Raw genomic sequence first — 14,700 nt, forward strand, 5'->3', positions numbered from 1 at the left:
CAAGCAACGCCCACAGAACTGGTAGTAAAAAAAATTTAAACCCACCACTGTTCTACTCCTATTGTTCATCCAAACATATATGCAAATGATTTGTTCCCTGGGTTCTGAGGATTTCTTCATTTTGATTGTAAGCCCATACAGAATAAGCAAGCCAAGCTAAGCTAGAACTCTAGGTGAAGATGTTTGGGTGAAGCAAGCAAATCATGTGTATTTCCATTTGTTTCTGTGTCTAAATCCTGTTGAAGTTGTGATTTTTGCCTCAGAAACTTTGTAAATTTCAGCCTTGAATGAACAAAAAAAAACCCTATGGCACAAGGTGGATATATTAAAAAGAAAAGGTCCTTTCCATTCCAGGACCTTCAAAATGTATACAGATATTCATATAGTTCCCAAAGCATGGGGCTTTCTTGCCTATTGTGGACTTGAAAAATCTTACAGTGTAGGCCTCTCATTGTGCGATGAGAGCTGCAGGTGGAAGCACATGCATGTATCTTGTTCATCCCAAAGAGGTATCTGAACTGGCCTTCTCACTTTTGAAGAAAAAGCATAAATGTGTCAGGGGGGGAGGAAAACAATCCCAGCTCCAAAAGATGTTAAAAGGTTATGTCCTCTGAATATCTGCTCATAACTTCTTACTTTTGTCCTATAGGTTTTTAGCCAACACTACGTTCCATGGGCTCAGTGGCCACATTAAGGTAAAAGGTTCTTCCATCATTAGTTCAGAAAACAAATTCTTCATTTGGAATCTGCAACATGACCCTGTTGGGAACCCAATGTGGACTCGCTTGGGGAGTTGGCAAGAAGGCAAGGTTGTCATGGATTATGGGATCTGGCCAGAGCAGGCTCAGAGACACAAGAATCACAACCAGCATCCGACTAGGTTACATCTGAGGGTGGTGACGCTCATTGAACATCCCTTCGTATTCACAAGGACTGTGGATGATGAAGGATTGTGTCCTGCAGGACAATTCTGTATGGATCCCTTGACCAAAGATTCAGCCATGCTGGATGCTCTTTTTGAAAGCCTCCAAGGAGGCAACGACACAGTACCCACCAAATTTAAGCAGTGTTGCTATGGCTACTGCATAGATCTGTTGGAAAAGTTGGCTGAAGATATGAACTTTGATTTTGACCTGTATATCGTCGGTGATGGGAAATACGGTGGTTTGAAAAATGGCCAGTGGACTGGACTGGTAGGTGATCTTCTTGCTGGGACAGCCCATATGGCTGTGACATCTTTCAGCATCAACACAGCCCGTAGCCAAGTGATTGATTTCACCAGCCCTTTTTTCTCCACCAGTTTGGGCATTCTGGTGAGGACCAAAGACACAGCAGCTCCTATTGGAGCCTTTATGTGGCCGCTTCACTGGACCATGTGGCTGGGCATCTTTGTAGCTCTACACATCACTGCAATCTTCCTGACTCTGTATGAATGGAAGAGCCCCTTTGGAATGACCCCAAAGGGTAGAAACAGGGATAAGGTTTTCTCCTTTTCCTCTGCTTTGAATGTCTGTTATGCCATCTTGTTTGGGAGAACAGCTGCCATCAAACCTCCAAAGTGCTGGACGGGAAGGTTTCTAATGAATCTCTGGGCCATTTTTTGTTTATTTTGTCTCTCCACATACACTGCTAATCTGGCTGCTGTTATGGTGGGAGAGAAAATCTATGAAGAATTGTCTGGAATACATGACCCCAAGGTAAGGAAGGGCCTTTCATTTACACATTCAGGTCATAAAGTCATTATGCATCACTTTTGTATCACAACACAGTAGTGGCAACTGGGCTTGGTCTTTTAATATTAGCTATGCCCTCTCTACTGATTCTAGTTTAGTGTAGTTGTTAAGGTGTCAGGCTAGAAATAGATTGTGAGTTGTAGTCCCATCATAAGCACAAACCCAGTTGGATGAGGCTTTGGGCCGGGCATTATCTCCAAGAAAGAGAGCAATAAGATCCATTTTCAATAAAATGTTGCCAAGAAAACTCTATGTAGTCACTGAAAATTGAGTCTGACTTGAACATACACACAAAAAAAATCCCACCTGTTAAGGTACTATAGAGATTAAGAAGGTGGTTCTTCTTTTATATGTATATAAGATCATTTTATAATTTATTATCATTATAATGATATCTTGGCTACGTTTCGACGAGGTCCCACTCTTCATCTTCAGACTGGTATCTTCGGCTTCATGCTTGTGCGAGCAAAGCGTGATCGGAGATGCCGTCACTCTATAAATACTGGTGGGGAGGTGTGGAGTGCTAGCTTTGTTGTTGTAAGTGGGTTGGTTGGCTGTGTTGTTACATCTTGATTAGTACAACACAGCCAACCAACCCGCTTACAACAACAAAGCCAGCACTCCACACCTCCACACCAGTATTTATAGAGAGACGGCATCTCCGATCACGCTTTGCTCGCACAAGCACAAAGCCGAAGACATCAACCTGAAGATGACGAGTGGGACCTCATCAAAATGTCGCCAAGATACTCTCAATCTTACACGGGAAAAGACCCAAATACTAAGGGAATATGGAAGTTTTATATTGGTCTTGTATATTGTCTACTGCTTTTTATTGTTTGTTAGCTGTCCAAGGTTATGATGCATAAGTAGCTATATACTTTTTAAAAATAAATGGAAATTAATAAATAGAATAGCCAGGGATGGTAGTGGGAATTGGATCTAGAATGTAGTCAGTGCTTTTTTGAGAGAATGAGAGAGATTCAAGAAGTCTTTGAAGGGGCATTGATCTATTTTCACCTTAAGATTTCAGGCCTGGCCTGAATTCAACAGAATTGGACAATTATCATCATATAATTAACCCACCCTTTGTGGAAGGTTATGGAGAAATTGGTTGGGCTTTAGCCGTAGAGGACATGGATTAAGTGAACCTTGGTAATACGGGTTCAGATCTGGGCATGGGAAAGAAACTCAATTGTTTGGTGTCATGGATGATCTATGGAATGCTTGGATGGAGGTTGTATGAGTGTCATCATGCTCCAAGTTCTTTCAGAAGCTTTCGTTATTGTTGACCACAGTATCCTTCTGGACCAGTTGCAAAAGTTGGGAGTTGAAGGTATGTTATAATGGTTGCTATCTGAGTAGGTTGGACCAGAGAACATGAGGGGAAGGGAGGAAGAGATCAGGCTGCAAACCACTTTGTTATGGGGTGTGTCAAGGTTCAATCCTTTTTTTCAACATCTATATGAAACCGCTGGAAAAGATCATCTGCTTATGTAGGGTGATGTGTGTTCAATATGTAGATGGTACATATCTCTATCCTGGGACTATTGGGAGATGTAGTGAAAATCACAACCTGGTGTCTGGAGTCTGAATAAGGGAAAACAGGTTCAGGCACAACCCAAAAAAGGTAGAGTGGTTGTTAATGCAGAGGACAATTGATTTCAGCAGTGTACCATCTATGGTTCTTGATGGGGTTGTACTCCTAGGAAAATGCAGACTTGCATCTGGAGGTCCTCTTGGACTCATACGTCCTGGAGAGCTTTTGTAGAGTTTCAGCTGGTGTACCAACTGTACCCTTGCTTGAAACACAATGCACTGAAGATTGTTGCTCATACCTTTGTTCTCTCTCAATGAGCTTACTATAATGCACTCCATAGGGGGCTGTCCTGAAAGATTAATCAAAAACTTCAAAGATTCAGAACGGAGTGGCATGCATGCTCAGTGGTCACTGGGACTGCCATGGAGCTGCGCAGTTACAAATAAGTTTCTAAGTGCAGTTCAAAGTGCTGGCCTATTGTAACCTATGAAGCCCTGTATTTATTATTTATTTATTGAATTTCTATACCGCCCTACTCCCGAAGGACTCAGGGCGGTGCACAGCCATGAAATAAAACACATAAATATACAAAATTTAAAATCGAATAAAATGAATTAAATAAATTTGGCTGAATTAAATTTAAGATACCCATATTTTAAATACATTAAAAATTTAAAATTTACACTTAAAAGGGAGAAGATTTAGGCGAGGCCAGCTTGATGAAATAAAAGCGTCTTCAACTCGCGGCGGAAGGTGCGCAGATCCGGAATCCTCCGTATCTCTGGGGGAAGCTCATTCCAGATCGTCGGTGCCCCCACAGAGAAGGGTCTCCCCCTAGGGGCCGACAGCCAACATTGTTTGGCCGACGGCACCTGGAGGAGCCCCTCTCTGTGGGAGCGTACTGGTCGGTGGGAGGCTGTTGATGGTAGTAGGCGGTCCCGTAAGTAACCAGGTCCCAAGCCATGGAGCGCTTTAAAGGTGGTAACCAGAACCTTGAAGCGCACCCGGAAGACCACCGGGAGCCAGTGCAGCTCGCGCAGGAGAGGTGTTACATGGGAGCTCCATGTTGCTCCCATAACCACCCGCGCGGCCGCACTCTGCACCAGTTGGAGCCTCCGGGTGCACCTCAAGGGGATCCCCATGTAGAGAGCATTACAATAGTCCAGACGAGAGGTGACAAGGGCATGAGTGACTGTGCGTAACGAGTCCCGATCTAGAAAGGGACGCAACTGGCGAATCAGGCGAACCTGATGAAAAATCCTCCCGGTCACGGCCGTCAAGTGCTCTTCTAAAGACAGCCGTGAGTCCAGGAGGACGCCCAAGTTACGAGCCCTTTCCGTGGGGGCCAATGATTCGCCCCCAATAGCCAGCGATGGCGCCAGCTGACTATATCGGGACGTCGGAAACCACAGCCACTTGGTCTTGGATGGGTTGAGCCTGAGCCCGTTTCTCCCCATCCAGATCCGTACGGCCTCCAGGCACTGGGACATCACTTCAAGGGCATCGTTGGGGTGGTCCGGGGTGGAGATGTACAGCTGTGTGTCATCAGCGTACAGATGGTACTTCACCCCGAAACCACGGATGATCTCGCCCAGCGGCTTTACATAAATGTTGAACAGAAGGGGCGAGAGAACCGATCCCTGCGGCACCCCACATATAAGGGGCCTCGGAGTCGATCTCTGCCCCCCTGTCAACACAGACTGCGACCGGTCAGAGAGAAAGGAGGAGAACCACCGTAAAACGGTGCCTCCCACCCCCAACCCTTGCAGCCGGTGCAGCATGATACCATGGTCGATGGTATCAAAAGCCGCTGAGAGGTCTAACAGGACCAGGACAGAGGAACAACCCCTGTCCCGAGCCCTCCAGAGATCATCAACCAACGCGACCAATGCCGTTTCCATGCTGTACCCAGGCCTGAAGCCTGACTGGAACGGATCTAGATACGACGCTTCATCCAGGTACTGGGGTAGCTGTCGCGCAACCACACTCTCAACAACCTTCGCAACGAAGCAAAGGTTGGAGACTGGACGATAATTAGCCAATATTGCCGGATCCAGGGAAGGCTTCTTGAGGAGAGGCCTTACCACCGCCTCTTTCAAGGTGGCGGGAAAGACACCCTCACCCAACGAAGCATTTATAATCCCCTGGAGCCAGCCTCGCGTCACCTCCCAGGAAGCCAGCACTAACCAGGAGGGATACGGGTCCAACAAACATGTGGTCGCGTTCAATCTACCCAGAATCCTGTCCACGTCATCTGGGGTCACAGGATCAAACTCATCCCAGATAACAGTCTCAAGACCTGTCTCCGTCACCCTCGCTGGATCTATCCCGTCAGAGTCCAGACCTGCCCGAATCTGAGTGATTTTGTCATACAGATACTGAACAAAATCCTCGGCTCTTCCCTCCAAGGGGTCCTCCCGCGCTTCCTGGTGGAGCAGGGAGCGGGTCACCCTAAACAGGGTGGCCGGGCGATTATCTGATGACGCAATAAGAGCAGTAAAATGAGTACATTTTGCTCCTTTTATCGCCACTAGGTAACTCCTAATATGAGATCTTACCAGTGTTCGGTCAGATTCAGAAAGACTAGCCCTCCAACAGCTCTCTAGGTGTCTTTTCCGGCGCTTCATCTCTCTCAGCTCCTCGGTGAACCAAGGAGCCAGGCGAGAACGGCACCGGGTCAGAGGCCGCAAAGGCACGACTCGATCCAGGGCTCCAGCAGCCGCCCTATCCCAGGCGGCCACTAGGTCCCCAGATGAGGCGTGAGCCAGAACCTCCGGGATTGGCCCAAGCTCCATCTGGAACCTATCAGGTTCCATCAGGCGCCTGGGGTGGTACCATCTTACCGGTTCCGCCTCCCTGCAGCGGGGTGCTGCGGTTCGAAGGTCAAGGCGAAGGAGCGAGTGATCTGACCATGACAAGGGCTCGATGACTATATCCCCTATCTCGAGATCACTCAACCACTGTCCAGAGACAAAAACCAAGTCCAGTGTGTTTCCCCCAGTGTGCGTAGGGCCATGAATTAGTTGGGTCAGGTCCATGGCCGTCATGGAAGCCATGAACTCCCAAGCCACCTCAGACGCCTCACCCACGGATGGCAGGTTGAAATCCCCCATGACCATAAGTCTGGGGGTATCAACCGCCACCGCGGCAATAACATTGAGTAGCTCGGGCAGGGCTGCCGCCACATGGCAGGGAGCCAGGTACGTGATCAGCAAACCCATCTGAACCCCGTGGCCCCACTTCACAAGGAGGGACTCACAACCAGCTGTCTGAGGTACAGTGGTCTCCCTCGGCCTAAGGCCTTCTCTAATAATAACCGCTACTCCCCCGCCCCTCCCCTGTGACCTTGGCTGATGGAATGCGTGGAAACCTGGTGGGCACATTTCTACCATGACATGGATATATTAGGAACACCTTCCCCCAATAGTTTCTGCCCATCATGAAGTGCCCTGATGACATTGTCCTCTGTAGCAATGTCTCTCTTCTAGAATGGCTTGTCCATGGAACATAAATGTCTTCCTCCTTATGACCTCCTGGAAGCAGAAGGAAACAAGTGTCAGGTTTCGATGCTATCTCAAAATAAATGAATTTCCAAACTGCCGATCTTTAAGGAAATTTTCTCTTTATTCGAGCACAGCAATCTGATCCTGACTCTTTCGCGGTCAGTACTGACCTTTGCCCCCCAATCCCTCCCTTTCCAATCCCCAATTCTCTGCTTCTCATTGGCTATCTTCCAAGTCACTTTCCTGATTCCTTCTTCATCAGATCACAGGAATGTATCCCCCCTCCCCATCTCTGAGGAGACCGAATCTTCAAAGGGATTTAGCAGGCAAAAGTTCAGGCTTCTCCTCCCTTTTCTATGTCAGTGCTGGGATGCTGACAACAAGGTTCTTCCAGAGGGAATTTGGAGATTGATGTACTCGGGGACACCATTTTCCATAATTCCATGATCACATCCTTTTCCTTCCAATTCATTAGTATTCTGATTTTGTATTCCATTTTTACTATGTAAATTCTGTAAACTGCCTACCGCCTGGTTAGTTTCAGGTGGTGGGCAGATTTAATGAAACAAAATGCTTCGTTCAAGATCCATTGCCGACTCTTCATTCTACAGTGGATTGCAAATATCATCATTTTAAAGGAATTGGATCAGTGTGAAACATATTTACCTCTGCAGCAGTTTCATATTCTTTTGCTGATGATGTAACCTGACAATATTTCTTTCTCCTTTTTTTTTTTTTTTTTAAAAAAAAGCATTTTCATTTCTTAAGTCAGATGTTTAAAATCCTTTTTGGAATGACTTCAACAGATTTACTCTAATGTGATCTGTTTCTTACCTTCCTCTGTTTCTAGACCAGAAGGGTCTCTTCCACTCCATCTGAAGGCAGCAGAAGAGCAATTCCTTACAGTACTTAGAAATGTTCCTGTTCTTGGCCAATGCAGTGATGAAACAGCAGGAGGAAAATCCAGACCTCTCAAATTAATGGGTTTCTCCCTCCCTGTCCTGATGTATTTAATTAACTGGAAAGCCAGCGGGTGATTGTTGTCCCCTTCTTAATAGGCTATGACAAATTCCCCCTTTCTTCTTTGAACTCTATTAGTGCTTGCTGGCTAAATACAGTATATTCCTTAGGTGAAGGAACAACATCGGGGAGGCGGGGAAGACCCTCCAGCATATACTTTCCCCTAGTGGGAAAAATGCCATCTATGGATTTTTTACTCTTTTAGGAGAAGAATGACCAGCAGCTGGATAGAAGCCATGAGCTGCTTATTTGCAGGCCACTCACCATCTCGGTTGCAACTGGGCAGCAAACTAGGGAGCATCTGTGGAGTAGCCTTTTGCTAATATTTTTTTTATAAATGTTAATCCAATTCAGATTGATAAAGTAGAATTCAAACATTAACATAATCTGTTAAATATTTCTCATCCGTGGCATTCAAAAATGCTGAAAAGGGTAACTTGCATGCTAATATTATCTGCTCCTACTGGCTGCATCTCTCAGAGTCATCGCCAAGAAAAATGGTCTGTTGCCCAAGGGTTACCATATCTGGCTGAAGTCATAGACAATCAATGGATGTATCAAACAGACACAAGGCCCTCCAGTTCCTTCCTGTCATCTAATGGTGGTCCAGATTTTTAGAGCCAGGTTTTGCAGCTCTATTCTTCACTAGCATCTTACCTTCAGAGACATTGGGGGTCAATTCTCATGATTCCCCCCAACTTGTATGGAGTCATGCTGCTGTTGTGGCCCACCAGCGGCCTGCGCGGATCGTGGCTGATCCCGACGAAGAGGAGGCTGGTGTGGTGTCGCGCCAGCAGCCTGCGCAGCCAGCGCTCACGTCGGACAGCAAGGAGGCTGAAGAGGATGTGGTGCCAGAGGCAGAGACTCAGCCAGGTCCTTCAGAACCTCCAGAGGCTCCTTCAAGTGGAGAGAGCAAAGTGGAGGAGCCTCTCCTCAATGCTCGAGCACGCAGGGCTGCCAAAAGGCAGGAGTGGCTACTCAGGAGGAGGAAGTCTACTCGAGAGTAAGGCTTGAGGATACTTGGCCACTCCCTTAGCCTATTTAAGTCACACGCGGTTAGTAAGTTTCTTGCTAGAAACAACTCGTATTTATTATCAGAGTATTTTGGTTTATCATATCTTGTTTTCTGGGCTGGTTGCCAACCTTTGCCGGTCTTGTTTATTCTTGCTACTTAATAAATTTGATAAGGACCGTTGGTGTGTGTCAATATCCATGGAAATCCGGAGCTGGGGCAGAACAGCTGCTTGAGAACGATTGGTTTTGTAATGCAGCATACCTGAAGAGCACCAGAACAGAGAGGGTTGAACAAGCAAAAGTTTATTGTTTGTAAGAATTCATAGATTAGTTTCTATGCTGGATTTCCTATTCCAGAATTACAAGTATTTCATTTCCTTTTTCTTCTCTAGCTTTACTTGTATGTTTTAGGGCTAATTTTATCTTAAGGGACAGTTCAAATGGTATATTAGGAGGCAGACTACGGATTTGGATTCAGATTCAGAAACTGAATAGCTTGACCAAGTTGAGTTTTAGCTTGCATCATAGGCAGTGGTGGGATTCTGCCGGTTCTAGGGGGTTCGGCCGAACCCTTTGTTAAATTGCTGGCTCACCCCGCCCCTTGCCCCGCCCCTCCGCACCACTATTTATTGCCAATAAATAGTGGTGGGCGAGGGGCGGGCGAGCCAGCAATTTAACAAAGGGTTCGGTGTTTTTTTGTAATTTTATTGGCCCACGGAGCTTCAGCATAGGCTAATTAGCCCTTGCTTAGATCGGCTCCCGAGTCTCAGCTGTTTTGCTCACAGCTCTGCTGCTTGCTTGCAAAGAGTGCTGATTTTTTTTCCCCTAGCTATACTGAAAAACGAAAGAGAAAGTAAAGCAGGCTGTTGGCTTTGCACGTTGGAAAATTAGGCAGGCAGATTTCTTTTCTTTTTCCTCACTAAAAAAGGTAGGCGCAAACAATGGGAAATTTAGGGGAAAAGAGGAGAGTTCAAGATTTTAAAACACAAAAGAAAAAAAGCTCTATTTAACTAGGGAATTGTAATAATTGAGATACTATTAATTGTATATTGTGTTGAAAGCAGAAATGGTTAAGTTGTGGTTTGGAGGAATATATGGGGGAAATTATTTGGTTTATTATTATTGGTAAATATAATTAATTGATTTGTAAGAAATTGGATTGCATGGAAATAATTGGAATATTCATGTTCATATTGATTAATATACAAAAAAGATAGTTATATAACTAATTGATTTATATTAAAATGTTGAATTTATATTAAACAACTGTAATATTACATAATTAACCAATGTGAGGATGGATATAAAAATAGATGACAATGGGAAGGGGTATAATATAGAATAGAAGGGAAAAATTGAATTTGATTAAGATGAGAGATGAAGATGAAGGGTAATATTGGTTTTTTACAAAAATAGATGAGGAATAAATATGGCAAAAAGGAAATATAGAAATTGTAAATTTAATCGAAATGACTAAACACTGTTTAAATTTGTGAACCGGCCAAATACTCTGTTCAAAGAAAATACATTGTATGGTTTGTATGTGTGTTTCTAATTATTGTTTTTTATTCATATTTGTTCTCTTTTATTCTTTAAAGTTTAACAATTCATTCTTTATCTTAATATCTTTATATTTGTTTGGGGTTGGCTTTCTTCCCTTTCATCTTTTTTACTGTACAGCAATCTTTCTCCTCAAACCTACCACCTCTCTCTTTTCTTTCCTTCTTACTTTCTCTTCCTCCCCTTCTTCTTCTCCCTACTTCCTCTTTCTCCTTCTCCTCCTCTCTTCCTCCCTCTCTTACCCTCACTCCTACTCTAATTTCCCTTCCCTTCCTTCATCCCTCTCTATTGCTGTATCCTTTTATGCATATGGACTACTCAGAGGGCTGAAAAAATTATTTCTGACTGGTCCTCGCACTTTTGACCAGTCCTCGAACTTACGACTGTCCTCACATTTTACGTTTTTGCCCTATCTTGTCACCATGGTGAAGAGAAGCAGTTGTGAAATGAGTGATACGGTTGTTAAGAATGCTACAATGGGCATAAATGATGACCAGTCATAAGTGCGAAGACTGGTCAAAAGTGTGAGGACCTGTCAGAAATCACTTTTTTCAGCCCTCTGGGTAGTCCTTTTGTGCATATGGACTACTCAGAGGGCTGAAAAAGTTATTTTTGACTGGTCCTCACACTTTTGACCAGTCCTCGAACTTACGACTGTCCTCACATTTTACGTTTTTGCCCTATCTTGTCACCATAATGAAGAGAAGCAGTTGTGAAATGAGTGACACGGTTGTTAAGAATGCCGCAACGGGCATAAATGTGAGGATGGTCATAAGTGCGAGGACCGGTCAAAAGTGCGAGGACCAGTAAGAAATGACTTTTTTCAGCCCTCTGTAGTCCTTATGCAGATAGCCACGCCCACTGGTCACATGACCAGCTAGCCACGCCCACCCAGTCACATGACCATCAAGCCACACACCCCAACTAAGCCACGCCCACTGAACCGGTTGTTAAAAAAATTGAATCCCACCTCTGATCATAGGAATTAGCAGAAGCAAATGCAGAAAGAAAGTTCCATCAACTGTTCTAGAGATTGAGCTAAACCAATGTTTCTCAACCTCAAGATCTTGGAAGATGTGTGGAATTTAGCTCCCAAAATTCCTCAAACAGTATGTTGGGTTAAGTTATCTATTTGAAAGAAAGGCTTAGCATGACTTAATCAAGTGGTCAAGGTGATACTCAAGGCTATAGGGAAAAAATGGCTTTTGTGGCTGGGTCTTTGGGCCAAAGAGTTTGGGAATCTCCTCATATGCTGCTGTTGGGTTACCTTGACCCAGGGAGCTGGAAATGTGATTTGTGATTTTCCTGAATTTCAGTTGTGTTGTTCCAGATTGTTTTGCAAACAAGAATTCTTGTTTTCTATGCACAAAGTTTTAAGTGGTACAGTTGGTGCTATTTCAATGAAAGATTTATGGCTGCCATAAAGCATTTGCAATTCTTACCAGAAACTGGCTATGTATCGGGGTGAAATCCAGCAGGTTCTCACAGGTTCCAGAGAACCGGTAGTAGAAATTTTGAGTAGTTCAGAGAACCAGCAAATACCACATCTGGCTGGCCCCCGAGTGGGGTGGGAATGGAGATTTTGCAATATCCTTCCCACAGGAGTGGGGTGGAAATGGAGATTTTTCAGTATCTTTCCCCTGCCACGCCCACCAAACTACCCCCACAGAACCGGTAGTAAAAATTTTTTGATTTCACCACTGCTGTGTATGTACCTGACAGCATATAGCAAAACGAAAGGATTCAAGATAGTTAGAGGTAGCAGGAGGGTTAGAAAAAACAGCTTCTCCAAAAATATTTGGAAATGTTCTGTTGGTGAGAGCTAATGGTCTATTATCTCTTTCTCCAGGCAGAGAAAGGATGGGGCAATTTCCTAGCTATTTTGCATGTTGAGTTAATATCCAAGCATTGATAAAGGCAGGTGCAAGCTGTAAAAAGAAAATGTTTTACCAAAGCTTGCAATATTTTGGGGATTCCCAGAAAAATAAAAACACAATCTTCTTTTGCACGCCAACCTGTTTCACTGCTGTTGCTGTATGTGTTTTCCATCACATCAGACTCGTCTCTCTAAATCGTGTTGGTTCATAAAAGAAATAATCCCAATTGTTAATCATATGGGGAGAGAGCAGTGGTCAAATCTACTTACCTTCCCTACCGGTTCAGAAGTTCACACGTCACATGCACACGCATATCCTCTGTGCATGCGCAAACTCTTCTGCGCATGCGCAGAGGGTATGACCGGGCAGGTGGGCGGAGCCTCACACTGCCATCGCTACCAGTTCTCCAAATCACCTACCGCCATCGTTACCAGTTTGACTGAACTGGTCCGAACCAGTAGTATTTGAACCCTGGGAGGGAGGGAGGGAGAGAGAGAAAGAGAGAGAGAGAGAGAGAGACAGACAGACAGACAGACAGACAGACAGGCTTTCATCTTTACATCAGCTTGGTGATCTGATGGCTTTCCCAACATTGGCTCTCTCTTTCATTTTGCCTCTGGCAATATGCAAAGTTTGATCTAGGAATAAAAAAGGCATTACCTCTTCTGTGCTGAGGACATTTCCTTTGAAGCAACTTTCATTTTTCATTTTATTAAATTTGTATACCGCCCTACTCCCAAAGGACTCAGGGCGGTGAACAGCCATAAAATAAAACAGATAGATACAAAATTTAAAATAGAGATAAAACTAATTAAATAAATTTGGCTGAACCAATTTTAAACCCCAATAAATTAAAACCAAATTTAAAATTTCCATTTAAAAAGAGGAAAAATTTAGGTCAGGCCGGCTTGATGAAATAGGAACGTCTTAAGCGCGCGACGGAAGGTACGCAGATCCGGAATCCTCCGTATCTCCGGGGGGAGCTCATTCCAGATCGTAGGTGCCCCCACAGAGAAAGCTCTCCCCCTGGGGGCCGCCAGTCGACATTGTTTGGCCGACGGCACCCGGAGGAGCCCCTCTCTATGGGAGCGTACTGGTCGGTGGGAGGCTATTGGTGGCAGCAGGCGGTCCCATAAATAGCCAGGTCCTAAGCCATGGAGCGCTCTGAAGGTGATGACCAAAACCTTGAAGCGCACTCGGAAGACCACCGGGAGCCAGTGCAGCTCGCGGAGGAGAGGCGTTACATGGGAGTGCCACGTCGCTCCCATCACCACCCGCGCGGCCGCACTCTGCGCCAGTTGGAGCCTTTTGACGTATTCCACCAAATCAGAATCTCTCATTATACAAGGGGGCATAATTGCTCACTGATTTCCATCCTGAAGTATCTCCCAGCTCAAAAACCAAATAGAAAAAGGATCACCTCTGGGGAAGGTGCATTGAGAAGAGATTACTTACATTTGATAAGACAATTACAGTTATTAGCATATTATGGAAAACTGAATGCAAACATGAATATATTTGGAACAGATGCAGAGAACATACCTAGGGTAGGGAGTGTTGTACAGTACAGATACTGTAATGTACAGAAAATAATGAAGATTTATTTCCACTGGTGGTCTAAAAATAGTTTGTAAGTAAATAAAAGACCCAGTAATACTCACAGGGAAAATTTTATCATGATCAAACAGGTATTGTAGATCACATGAGTTCCTCCTATGCCAGCTTTAATATGAGAATAGTGGTGGTGAAAAGTACCAGTATCATTCCATTTATTCATGAGATGTAAGATTCCTATATTACCAATGAAATATAGGGATTTGTCACTGCAAGCATGCCAAAGCTTGTAGGAATTCAGCCAACATGTAGGAATTCAGCCTACGCTACTATCTCTTTGACAATCATCTGTGGTGCCAATAGGTTTTTAAATATCATTTTTATTTGATCTTGCAACATTGAAGGCATTCCACTTTTTACTTCAAACTGGGATGCTGTCTGAAGGCTTTTTCTAGTGCATATCAATTTTATCACAGAAGATAATTACAATTCGTATTTTTGGTCTGTTGACTTTATCATATAATTAAGGTAACACAAATAATGAGCCAGTTTGGGGGTTTAGAATTTAGAATCAGGAAGCAAACCAGAGACCTATCTCTACCTGCAAATGACAGTTAATGTGATGGAAAAGTGGGGAGAATACTCATAACATAATGCAATCATTTCTTCCTTGTGCTTATTATCACAAAAGGGTGGAGAAGAAGTGTTTCTCTACCCGTTTCAGTGAGATCTACCCTTTGGCCTTCTTTGATTGACAGGAAGCAATGAAAAGTAAATGAGCTGAATGGCTGATCCAAAGTTATTTAGGAAACAAACATAGATTATTTTATCCCCGTTCGTATATAAGGTGATACATTTTAATGAGAACTGTGTTGTGCAAATTGGACTGTCCTGTCGTT

At 44.3% G+C, this 14,700-nt stretch overlaps 1 protein-coding gene across 1 annotated transcript in view; it reads left to right on the forward strand.

The window, feature by feature from the left end:
• GRIN3A (glutamate ionotropic receptor NMDA type subunit 3A) overlaps positions 1-14,700 on the forward strand; it is a 136,643-nt gene that overhangs the window by 69,248 nt on the left and 52,695 nt on the right. The window contains exon 3 of the mRNA XM_070935489.1: positions 650-1,697. Coding sequence (XP_070791590.1) covers positions 650-1,697 — 1,048 coding nt within the window. The remainder of the gene's footprint in view (positions 1-649; positions 1,698-14,700) is intronic.

The sequence above is a fragment of the Pituophis catenifer genome, unplaced genomic scaffold (genome assembly GCF_029215685.1).
Source record: "Pituophis catenifer annectens isolate HBS135680 unplaced genomic scaffold, rPitCat1.0.hap2 SCAF_2, whole genome shotgun sequence".
Lineage (NCBI taxonomy): Eukaryota > Metazoa > Chordata > Lepidosauria > Squamata > Colubridae > Pituophis > Pituophis catenifer.